General features: G+C 43.3%; 1 protein-coding gene across 2 annotated transcripts in view; it reads left to right on the forward strand.

The window, feature by feature from the left end:
• Positions 1–12,612, forward strand: part of hhat (hedgehog acyltransferase) — a 99,116-nt gene extending 86,504 nt beyond the window's left edge. Inside the window, exon 12 of one of the 2 annotated variants that reach the window (XM_020495354.2) lies at positions 10,679–12,609. In XM_020495354.2, coding sequence (XP_020350943.1) covers positions 10,679–10,764 — 86 coding nt within the window. In that variant the 3' untranslated portion in view covers positions 10,765–12,609. Of the gene's footprint in view, positions 1–10,678 lie in introns of both variants that reach the window. The other variant, XM_020495355.2, reaches the window with a different exon arrangement.
• The last annotated feature ends 236 nt before the right edge of the window (positions 12,613–12,848 follow it).

Genomic DNA, 12,848 nt, shown 5'->3' on the forward strand with positions numbered 1-12,848 from the left:
AATTAACTGGAATGAAGACACACAACACACATCCCTCTCTCTTTTCTCTGTCTAACCCTCTGTCTTAACTCTTTTGAAATCTCTGTTTTCCCTTCCTCTCTTCATTTCTATGATGAAAAGAGTCAAATGTATTTTTCTGTTTTACTCCTCGTCTCTCCTCGTCCTTCGTCTCTTGTCTCTGCAGAAACCAAATGTGGACATTCTTGAGTGCATAAACTTTTTCTGCCAGACTAACCATTAAGAGTCTATTGACACAACCGTGTGTCAATCTAATGAACATAACAAAACCATTCCCATCCATATCCGTCAGTTCAAGCTAGAGATGTTTTTTGTGCACCGCATCCACCTATGTTTCCCTTCCTGAAAATCAGTCCTCTCACGAAAACGTCTGTAACATCCGGTTTGGTTTACTAACTAATGTGGAAAAATGAGACTGTCACAAACACGATGGTGTTCTCCGTTTTGCTCTCATACTCCACAAGCCTCATGGGACTCGTCTGAAGTCTGTAACGCTGATGTGCCAGCTCTGTCTGTATCGTCCGAACCGTTTGGGCTACAAACTAATGTGACCTCACTGTGGAAAAGGGAAACTCCCACGAACACGATGGTGTTCTCTCACACAAGTGTCACAGGTCTCGTCTGAGGGTAACCAGGTACTGGTTTGAAAAAAGGAATGGCAGTATTAAGGTAGTTGTGCCATCAAAAAAGGGATTAAATATGTTTTTTTTGTGTTTAAAAAAAAACATATTTCCAGATCTTTCTTTCTTAGGGCAGAAACATCAAAAGCTTTTATTCCTTTTGATATTTTTTTTTACTTTCTGTTTTGCCATTTATGAATGTTATTCAATACTTTTCTATGGGCTATAGTTGTAAAGGCCACATTCAATATTTTATAAAATACCTAAAGTGGTCCATCATTTAAAAAACATATTACAGCAATTCCATATGTTAGCTTAGTAGAACTCTCCCCACCACAAACGCTTATTAAAGCAAAGATCTAAACCGTTTCCCAGCCTGCTGTAAAAAGCAATGGTGAGGCTGAGTAAGAATGCCCAGTCATTCCAGATATTTAGTGCTGTCAGGACCATCTGCTCTATAAAAGTGTGTTCACATCGTCCTGTCGTGTCTTGGAGTTAGTATATAGCCCTGATTTTTATCTGTACAAGTGTCTTGTATTTTCTTGAACGGAGTGGCTGCGATTTCAGATTCTCTGGAACCTGACTTCTTTTAACATAGCTGCTAAAGATATGATCAACATGTTAAAATTTGAGTGCAATTTTTTTTTTCATGTTGTAGCCCACACAAAAGACATGTTCGTTCAAGCATATCAAACACAAGCAAGACCTGAACAGGCGGTCAAAAAGGCGATTATTTTCTCATTATCATTGCAAATGTTGGCTAGCTCCTTTTTCAGAAACTCTCGCTACGATATGGCAGCATGACTATGAAGATTATCATCACAAATAGTAGGCTGTCTAAAGCGGTAGTTGACAAACAACATAAGAAGTAATAGACCACCGGGTGCTGCAAAATGAACTCGCCCATGGTCAGACTCAGTTACCGGTCCATATGAACATGTTTGGGCTCCCTAGAAAGTTTGGCTGCCCAGAGGTGGAACAGCTAGGTCACCTACTCGTGCAGTAGGTCTACTTACATGATCATTCAGTGGTTAAAGCGCAGATTGTTTTTTGCACCAATGCAGAACTCAAGCGGGGAGTTACAAAATGGGAAGGTTAGTTATTTTTTGTATTTTGTATGGATCTTGGACATAAAAGTGACAGCTCTACAATAATTTTCTGTCAAAAACTACAGCTGTCACACACGTGCAACACACATACACACACTCATGCTCTACACACTTAACAAGGCATAAGGTCCTTATGTTCTCCGTGGCCGACGTGAGTAAGACATTTAAGCGTGTTAACCCTCGCAAGGCTGCTGGCCCAGATGGCATCTCTAGCCGCGTCCTCAGAGCATGCGCAGACCAGCTAGCTGGAGTGTTTACAGACATATTCAATCTCTCCCTATCCCAGTCTGCTGTCTCCACTTGCTTCAAGATGTCCACCGTTGTTCCTGTACCCAAGAAAGCAAAGGTAACTGAACTAAATGACTATCGCCGTCGTAGCACTCACTTCTGTCATCATGAAGTACTTTGAGAGGGTAGTTAAGGATCATATCACCTCTATCATACCTGACACCCTAGACCCACTTCAATTTGCTTACCACCCTAATAGATCCAAAGACAATGCATCAACATCGCACTGCACACTGCCCTATCCCATGCAGTCTGTCCAACACATCACCAGGGACACACTGCCTGACCTCCCAGGACACCTACAGCACCCAATGTCACAGCAAGGCCAAAAAGATCATCAAGGACATCAACCACCCGAGCCACGGACTGTTCACCCCTTTATCATTCAGAAGGTGAGGTCAGTTACAGGTGCATCAAAGCAGGGACTGAGACTGAAAAATATCTTCCATCTCAAGGTTATCAGACTGTTAAATAGCCATCCCTAGCCGGCTACCACCCCTCCTGTACTCCCTGTTCACCCATGTTGCGTGGCCATGCACGCCTCCAATTCAATCATCAAGTTTGCAGACGACACAACAGTAGAAGGCCTGGTTACCAACAATGATGAGACTGCTTACAGGGAGGAGGTGAGGCCCTGGTGGAATGGTGCTTACGTCAGAATGCTGTTCATTGAATACAGCTCAGCATTCAACACCATAGTACCCTCCAAGCTCATTAAGTTCGGGGCCCTGGGTCTGAACCTCGCCCTGTGCAACTGGGACCTGGATTTCCTGAAGGGGCCGCCCCCAGGTGGTGAAGGTAGGAAACATCACCTCCACTTCGTTGATCCTCAACACAGGGGCCCCACAAGGGTGCATGCTCAGCCCCCTCCCGTACTCCCTGTTCACCCATGACTGTGTGGCCACGCACGCCTCCAACTCAATCATCAAGTTTGCAGAGACGACACTACAGTGGTAGGCTTGATTACCAACAATGACGAGACAGCCTACATGGAGGAGGTGAGGGCCCTGGCGAAGTGGTGACAGGAAAATAACCTCTCCCTCAACGTCATCAAAACAAAGGAGCTATGGTGCACTTCAGGAAACAGCAGAGAGAGCACGCCCCCTATCCACATTGACGGGACTGCAGTGGAGAAGGTGGAAAGCAAGTTCCTCGGTGTACACATCACTGACAATCTGAATTGGTCCACCCACACAAACAATGGGATGAAAAAGAAGCAACAGCGCCTCTTCAACCTCAGGAGTCTCAAGAAATCTGGCCATCAGAAACCTTTACAATTGTACAATCGAGAGCATCCTGTCGGGCTGTATCACTGCCTGGTATAGCAACTGCACCGCTCGCAAACCACAGGGCTCTCCAGAGAGTGGTACGGTCTCCCCAACGCATCACCGGGTAAACACTGTCTACCCTCCATGACACCTACAGCATCCTATTTCACAGGAAGGCCAAGAAGATATTTAAGGACATCAACCTCCTGAGCCACGGTCTGTTCGCCCCACTATCATCCAGAAGGCGAGGTCAGTACCGGTGCATTAAAGCTGGGACCGAGAGACAGAAGCTGTTTTTCAATCTCAAGGCCATCAGACTGTTAAACGGCCATCACGAGCCGGCCACCACTCATCTACTCAACCCTGCACTTTAGAGGCTGCTGCCATATATACACTCCTCAAAAAAATAAAGGGAACACTAAAATAACACATCCCAGATCTGAATGAATGAAATATTCTTATGAAATACTTTTTTCTTTACATAGTTGAATGTGCTGACAACAAAATCACACAAAAATGATCAATGGAAATCAAATTTATCAACCCATGGAGGTCTGGATTTGGAGTCACACTCAAAATCAAAGTGGAAAACCACACTACAGGCTGATCCAACTTTGATGTCCAACCTGTGGACGTCGGGCCCTCATACCACCCTCATGGAGTCTGTTTCTGACCGTTTGAGCGGACACATGCACATTTGTGGCCTGCTGGAGGTCATTTTGCAGGGCTCTGGCAGTGCTCCTCCTGCTCCTCCTTGCACAAAGGCGGAGGTAGCGGTCCTGCTGCTGGGTTGTTGCCCTCCTACGGCCTTCTCCACGTCTCCTGATGTACTGGCCTGTCTCCTGGTAGTGCCTCCATGCTCTGGACACTACGCTGACAGACACAGCAAACCTTCTTGCCGCATCTCGCATTGATGTCCCATCCTGGATGAGCTGCACTACCTGAGCCACTTGTGTGGGTTGTAGACTCCGTCTCATGCTACCACTAGAGTGAAAGCACCGCCAGCATTCAAAAGTGACCAAAACATCAGCCAGGAAGCATAGGAACTGAGAAGTGGTCTGTGGTCCCCACCTGCAGAACCACTCCTTTATTGGGGGTGTCTTGCTAAATGCCTATAATTTCCACCAGCATGTGACATTTATTGTCAATCAGTGTTGCTTCCTAAGTGGACAGTTTGATTTCACAGAAGTGTGATTGACTTGGAGTTACATTGTGTTGTTTAAGTGTTCCCTTTATTTTTTGGAGCAGTGTACATAGACATGGAATCACTGGTCACTTTAATGTTAACATACTGCTTTACTCATCTCATATGTATATATTTTCTATTCTAAAGCTACTCCAACATTGCTCGTCCTAGTATTTATATACAGTTGAAGTCGGAAGTTTACATACATCTTAGCCAAATACATTTAAACTCAGTTTCTCACAATTCCTGACATTTAATCCTAGTAAAAATGTCCTGTCTTAGGTCAGTTAGGATCACCACTTTATTGTAAGAATGTGAAATGTCAGAATAATGGTAGGGAGAATTATTTATTTCAGCTTTTGTTTCTTTCATTACATTCCCAGTGGGTCAGAAGTTTACATACACTCAATTAGTATTCAGTAGCATTGCCTTTAAATTGCTTATCTTGGGTCAAACGTTTCAGGTAGCCCTCCTGCAGCAAAGCACTACCACAATATGATGCTGCCACCCCCGTGCTTCACGGTTGGGATGGTGTCTTCGGCTTGCAAGCCTCCCCCTTTTTCCTCCAAACATAATGATGGTCATTAAACCGCTCTATTTTTGTTTTATCAGGATAAAACAAAGTACTATCTTTGTTCTTTGCAGTTACAAACCGTAGTCTGGCTTTTTTATGGCGGTTTTGGAGCAGTGGCTTCTTCCTTGCTGAGCGGCCTTTCAGGTTATGTCGATATAGGACTCATTTTACTGTGGATATAGATACTTTTGTACCCGTTTCCTCCAGCATCTCCACAAGGTCATTTTCTGTTGTTCTGGGATTGTTTTGCACTTTTCACACCAAAGTACGTTAATCTCTAGGAGACAGAACACGTCTCCTTCCTGAGCAGTATGATGGCTGCGTGGTCCCATGGTGTTTATAATTGCATACTATTGTTTGTACAGATGAACGTGGTACCTTCAGTCGTTTGGAAATTGTGCCCAAGGATGAACCAGACTTGTGGAGGTCTACAATGTATTTTATGAGGTCTTGGCTGATTTCTTTTGATTTTCCCATGATGGCAAGCATAGAGGCACTGAGTTTGAAGGTAGGCCTTGAAATACATCTACAGGTACTCCTCCAATTGACTGAAATGATGTCAATTAGCCTATCAGAAGCTTCTAAAGCCATGACATCATTTTCTGGGATTTTCCAAGCTGTTTAAAGGCACAGTCAATTTAATGTATGTTAAATTCTGACCCACTGGAATTGTGATACAGTGAATTATAAGTGAAATAATCTGTCTGTAAACAATTGTTGGAAAAATTACTTGTGTCATGCACAAAGTAGATGTTCTAACCAACTTGCCAAAACTATAGTTTGTTAACAAGGAATTTGTGGAGTGGTTGAAAAACGAGTTTTAATGACTCCAACCTAAGTGTATGTAAACCTCGGACTTCAACTGTACATCCTAATTCCATTCTTTTACTTTTATACTTGTGTGTTGTGAATTGTTAGATATTACTGTGCTGTTGGAGCTAGGAACACTAGCATTTCACTAGACCTGCAATAACATCTGCTAAATATGTGTATGTGACCAATACAATTTAATGATATTTTTTTGTGTTATTTGTAACCCTCGGCTTCTGTTTTCAGTAAGATGTATTGTCACATACAGTCCGTTTGAACAACGGATATAGGCTATAACACATTTGTCACAGGTTTATTTTTATATACGCTGGATATTATCATGTGGTGCACTTGGACAAGAGAGAAAAGGTTTGAGAGGCCGCTAAAACCAATTTACACCTTCAATTCTAGATGTTATTTCTTTCTTTAACTTAATCATATCAGCAGACTCAATTTTAGATTCCAGCTACTATCTTTTTTAATTAAAGTCTAATCTCCCCCTGACTGTGAGAGCAAACAAAAAAACTTATCCTCTTACCTCATTAGCTAAAATAACACAAATTTTGCACTGAAGGTTTTATTTTAGATTGAGTGTCTGTCCTCAATAATTTCTTTGTTAAGTAGTTTTCTCACTCTCCAGAGACCGACATGGAGGAGAGCTTAGATCTTGGGGCAACTTCCACCCTCACCTACAGTACATGCCTCCTGAATTTCAAATCAACCCCCCTAGCTCAACACCTAGTAGTGTGTGTGTATATATATATATATATATATATATATATATATATATATATATATATCTAAACCAAATGGTAATAGCTTTATCTTGGCTTCTGACTTATCTTGGCTTCTGACGTGGAAATCCTATATTGTCTGGGTCATCACACTATATTTCTTCCACCTATCTAACCCTCTCAGATCTACATGGCCTTTCCTGGAAAATGCTGTTCCTGGTATACCAAATAGGCATGTGAGTTTTCTCCCGAACAGACTGGCCTCATTTTGGCTGGCTTGAGTAAGCTGCTTCACTAACTGGCGTTCACAGAGCACAGCACTCATCTCCCTATGGACTGCTCTATTTTTCTCTCTCTTTAAGAAGTGAAACTAAGACCGTGGCTCCTGAACATAGTTTGATCCCTCCGTTCTCTGCTGCATTGTTAGAGCTGCTCTCGATTTGGAAGGGAAAGAAAATCTGCTGTTTCCTGAAGTCCACGATCATCTCCTTTGTTTTGTTGACATGACAGTGTATTGTATTGGCGGGTGAATGCCTTTCCTAGACTGTCTGTCTTATCTGCCAAGCAATTTCCTTAATCCTCTATGGCATTCATTTTTATTTGGGGGAGGGGGATTATTTAATTTTTGGGGAGGTTGGGGGTCCCTGATACTAAACTCAGCAAAAAAAGAAACGTCCTCTCACTGTCAACTGCTTTTATTTTCAGCAAACTTGTGTAAATATTTGTATGAACATAACAAGATTCAACAACTGAGACATGGCTAGAGATTTGAGTCTGTATGTTGGCAGCAGCCACTCAATGTTAGTGATGGCTGTTTAACAGTGTGATGACCTTGAGATTGAAGCTGTTTTTCAGTCTCTCGGTCCCAGCTTTGATGCACCTGTACTGACCTCGCCTTCTGGATGAGAGCGGGGTGAACAGGCAGTGGCTCGAGTGGTTGTTGTCCTTGATGATCTTTTTGGCCTTCCTGTGACATCGGGTGGTGTAGGTGTCCTGAAGGGCAGGTAGTTTGCCCCGGTGATGTGGTGTGCAGACCTCACTACCCTCTGGAGAGCCTTACGGTTGTGGGCGGAGCAGTTGCCCTACCAGGCGGTGATACAGCCCGACAGGATGCTCTCAATTGTGCATCTGTAAAAGTTTGAGTGTTTTTGGTGACAAGCCAAATTTCTTCAGCCTCCTGAGGTTGAGGCGCTACTGCGCCTTCTTCACCACGCTGTAAGTGTGGGTGGACCATTTCAGTTTGTCCGTTATGTGTACGCAGAGGAACTTAACTTTCCACCTTCTCCACTACTGTCCCGTCGATGTGGATAGGGGGCTGCTCCCTCTGCTGTTTCCTGAAGTCCATGATCATCTCCTTTTGTTTTGTTGACATTAAGTGTGAGGTTATTTTCCTGACACCACACTCCGAGGGCCCTCACCTCCTCCCTGTAGGCCGTCTTGTTGTTGTTGGTAATCGAGCCTACCACTGTAGTGTCGTCTGCAAACTTGATATTTGAGTTGGAGGCATGCATGGCCATGCAGTCATGGGTGAACAGGGAGTACAGGAGAGGGCTGAGAACACACCCTTGTGGGGCCCCAGTCTTAAAATAAATTGTAGACCTCCACAGGTCTGGTTTATCCTTGGGATCAATTTCCAAACGCCTGAAGGTACCACGTTCATCTGTACAAACAATAGTACGCAAGTATAAACACCATGGGACTATTCAGCCATCATACCGCTCAGGAAGGAGATGCGTTCTGTCTCCTAGATATGAACGTACTTTGGTGTGAGAAGTGCAAATCAATCCCAGAACAACATAAAATGACCTTGTGAAGATGTTGGAGGAAACGGGTACAAAAGTATCTATATACACAGTAAAATGAGACCTATATCGACATAACCTGAAAGGCCACTCAGTAAGGAAGAAGCCACTGCTCCAAAACCACCATAAAAAAGCCAGACTACGGTTTGCAACTGCACATGGTGACACAGATTGTACTTTTTGGACAATGTCCTCTGATCTGATGAAACAAAAATAGGGCTGTTTGGCCATAATGACCATCGTTATGTTTGGAGGAAAAAGGGGGAGGCTTGCAAGCCGAAGAACACCATCCCAACTGTGAAGCACGGTGGTGGCAGCATCATGTTGTGGGGGTGCTTTGCTGCAGGAGGGACTGGTGCACTTCACAAAATAGATGGCATCACGAGGGAAGAAAATTATGTGGATATATTGAAGCAACATCTCAAGACATCAGTCAGGAAGTTAAAGCTTGGTCTTCCAAATGGACAATGACCCCAAGTATACTTCCAAATTTGTGGCAAAATGGCTTAAGAATAACAAAGTATTGGAGTGGCCATCACAAAGCCCTGACCTCAATCCTATAGAAAATTTGTGAGCAGAACTGAAAAAGCGTGTGCGAGCAAGGAGGCCTACAAACCTGCCTCAGTTACACCAGCTATGTCAGGAGGAATGGGCCAAAATCCACCCAACTTATTGTGGGAAGCTTGTGGAAAACTACCCAACCTTTTTGAACCAAGTTAAACAATTTAAAGGCAATGCTGCCAAATACTAATTGAGTGTATGTAAACTTCTGACCCACTGGGAATGTGATGAAAGAAACAAAAGCTGAAATAAATAATTCTCTCTACTATTATTCTGACATTTCACATTCTTAACTTCTTGCTGATCAGTGGGACGCTACCGTCCCACCTGGCCAACATCCGGTGACATTGCATAGCGTCAAATTAAATGACTATAAATATTAAACTTTCATGAAAGTTGCGACACGAAAGTCAGAAATAGCGATATAATATATGCCTTAGCTTTGAAGATCTTCTTCTGTTGGCACTCCAAAAGGTCCCAATTACATTACAAATGGTCCTTTTGTTCAATAAACTCCTTCTTTATATCCATAACTCAGTTTAGCTTGCACGCTTCAGTCAATAATCCACTTGTTTTCCCTCCTTCAAAATGCATACAAAATTAATCCTAAACGTTACCAATAAACTTATCCAAACAAGTCAATCAACGTACGCAAATAAATGATCAAATTTAAGACGGAGAATCGTTATTGTCTTTACCGGAGAAAAATACCAAAGAAAGTGCTCTCATTCACACGCTTGGAAACACTACAGCCAAAATGGGAGCCACCTAGAAAAACTACAATTTCTGGCTCATATTTCCAAAAACCAGCCTGAAACTATTTCTAAAGACTGTTGACATTTAGTGGAAGTCCTAGGAAGACGTGCCATGTCCATACTGTGAGATGCTACAGGAAGACGGGAAGGACAGCTGATCATCCTCGCAGTGGCAGGATGGCAACAACAACTGCCTGAGTTACACCAGGAACGCACAATCCCTCCATCAGTGCTCAGACTGTCTACAATAAGCTGAGAGAGGCTGGACTGAGGGCTTGTAGGCCGACACCAGACATCACCGGCAACAACGTCGCCTATGGGCTCAAACCCACGATCGCTGGATTAGATAGGACTGGCAAAAAGTGCTCTTCACTGACGAGTCACGGTTTTGTCTCACCAGGGGTGATGGTCGGATTCGCATTTATTGTCGAAGTAATGAGCCTGTACTCTGAAGCGGGATCGATTTGGAGGTGGAGGGTCCGTCATGTTCTGGGGCGGTGTGTCACAGCATCATCTGACTGTGCCTGTAATAACAACAAGCTATCTCAACGCTGTGCGTTACAGGGAAGACATCCTCCTCCCTCATGTGGTTCCCTTCCTGCAGGCTCATCCTGACATGACCCTCCAGCCTGATAATGCCACCACGTACAGAACGAGCAGTATGGCTGATTTCCTGCAAGACATGAATGTTAGTGTTCTGCCATGGCCAGCGAAGAGTCCAGATCTCAATCCCATCATTTACAACATTAACAATGTCTACACTGCATTTCTGATCAATATCATGTTATTTTAATGGACAATTTATTTAAAAAAATCAAAAACAAGGACATTTCTAAGTGACCCAAGACTTTTGAACGGTAGTGTATGTACTGTGAAATTATGGGTGTACTGTAAACAAGTGAATGTGTATGTGTTGCTGGCATCTAAGGGTGTGTCTCTCTGTCTCTCTCCAGGTTGGTGTACAGTGGCTCCACCCATGTTAGCCTTCCTCTATTGCTTTGCCCAGATCGGACTGGAGTGGGAACACAACCCACCCTAAATCACCAACCCCACAGAGACTGTTGGAAGGGAGGCAGAACTGACTCTTAAACACCATCACACAGTGCTGACTCTGCTATGTGGGGAGAACAACCCACCTTAAACCACCCCACAGTGGACTCGGGTAGCCTAGCAGTTAAGAGCGTTAGGCCAGTAACCAAAAGGTTGCTGGTTCGAATCCTGAGCTGACTAAGTGAAAAATCTCTGTGCCCTTGAGTAAGGCACTTCAACCCTAATTGACCCTGTAAGTCGCTCTGGATAAGAGCGTCTGCTAAATGTTTTAAATGTAAGTGGACTCTGCCATGTGGGGAGAACAACCCACTGTAACCACCCCACAGTGCACTCAGCTATGTGGGGAGAGCAAACCTGTCCTTTACTACCCACCCACAGTGGGGACTATCAATGAGACCTGCTGAGGAAAACACTGGACCCATGTACGTATGTGACTATAAGAAAGTGACCTACAGTATAAGAAACCTGTCCGCCAAACTACCTGTACCTATGAGAACTGCTTCTTAATATTTGGGTGCATAGAGTGAAACGCATATATGGAAAAACAATGGATGCTGTTCAGTGGTAATTTGTTGATAACCTGACAGTGAGGCTTGCAGTATCCAACCTTGGATGTTTTGGATCTGTTTAACCCCAAAATCAGCATTATACATCTCCTGGAATGGAATGGCTGAAAGCACCTCAGTATATTCCATTGACTGCGCTAATCCTGTATCTGTCTCATAGCACTAAAGGGATCAGCAGATCTGTGTCAGTTTAACTAACATGTAGGGGGGAGAAAACCCTGCTAATTAGACTAGCCTAACACTACTCTGAAAGGGATTTAGGTCACATCCAAAGATTGCATCCTATTCCCTAGCTAGTGCACTACTTTTTACCAGGGGCAATAGGGCTCTGGTCAAATGTAGTGCACCATATAGGGATCTATTTGAGACAAGCTTAAATGGGTCTTATGACATACCGAGAATCAAAAAATCCAGTCAAGAAGAGAATACGATCTGCAGCGTTAAATCTTAAACAGTTTATGATAAGAAACCCGCCACACAAGCCTTTTCGTGACGGATTATAAGTATAGCAATAATTTCATCACACGTAAAGGTTGCTTCAAAGGGTGCCCCATGTTAGTGTTAGTCATGTAGGCTGTTCTTACTAATAATGTTCTTGTATAGAGGCAGTTCGTCACCCAGTGAGCCGGCCCTAATATCTAGGTTGGCAGTGACTGACCTCGGATCTACATGGGCCATTGTGTGTTCCTCCATCACTGGATCCCTCACTCCCTTTTCACTTTGTTTCTATTTCTCTCTGTGTCCGACTGTCTCTTTCTCTCTGTGTGGATATCTGTATCTTTCTCTATCCATCTCTGTCAGGGATGAGGGCCCGGTGTCGTGTTAATTGGATGTTAATGTGATGTTTTTATCCATAGCGTTCAGTAAATATTCTGCTCCTTCAGGAGGCAGCCAGGCCATGCAGGTGTTATCCAGCTAGATTCAACCCCTTGTCTGTCTCTTACCTAACACGATTGGCTGGAATGGAATAAATGGAACGGTATCAAACATATGTAAACCACATGTTTAACTCCGTTCCACTAATTCCATTCTGGCCATTACAATGAGCCTGTCCTCTATAGCTCCTCCCACCAGCCTCCTCTGCTATCACTGTACTATAAGTGTGAGATGATGCATGTGCAAGGGTTTGTTCTTCTACTGTTGATGATGATAGGAGACTGTCCTGTATCTTATCATTGTTATAATGGTGGCTTCACCTATTGACATGGAACTTTGTCTACTTACATTTTTGCCCCTATCAAATAAATAGTTATTTCTTCAACATCACACAATTGTGTTTGAAATGACCATGTTCTCATTTAAATGAAATGAACAACAAAAAACGTTGAAACCAAACAGCAGACGGCTATGTATAAAATATCATTTATTATAAATAGTATTTTACATATCTTTACAAATACTCTCATTTGTGCTTGCAATTACATTTACAGTATCATTACAGGAAACATATGAATATCGTGACATGTGCATAAATCACATTACTGTCCTCATTATATATTTATATTAA

Source organism: Oncorhynchus kisutch, linkage group LG11 (genome assembly GCF_002021735.2).
Source record: "Oncorhynchus kisutch isolate 150728-3 linkage group LG11, Okis_V2, whole genome shotgun sequence".
Classification (NCBI taxonomy): domain Eukaryota; kingdom Metazoa; phylum Chordata; class Actinopteri; order Salmoniformes; family Salmonidae; genus Oncorhynchus; species Oncorhynchus kisutch.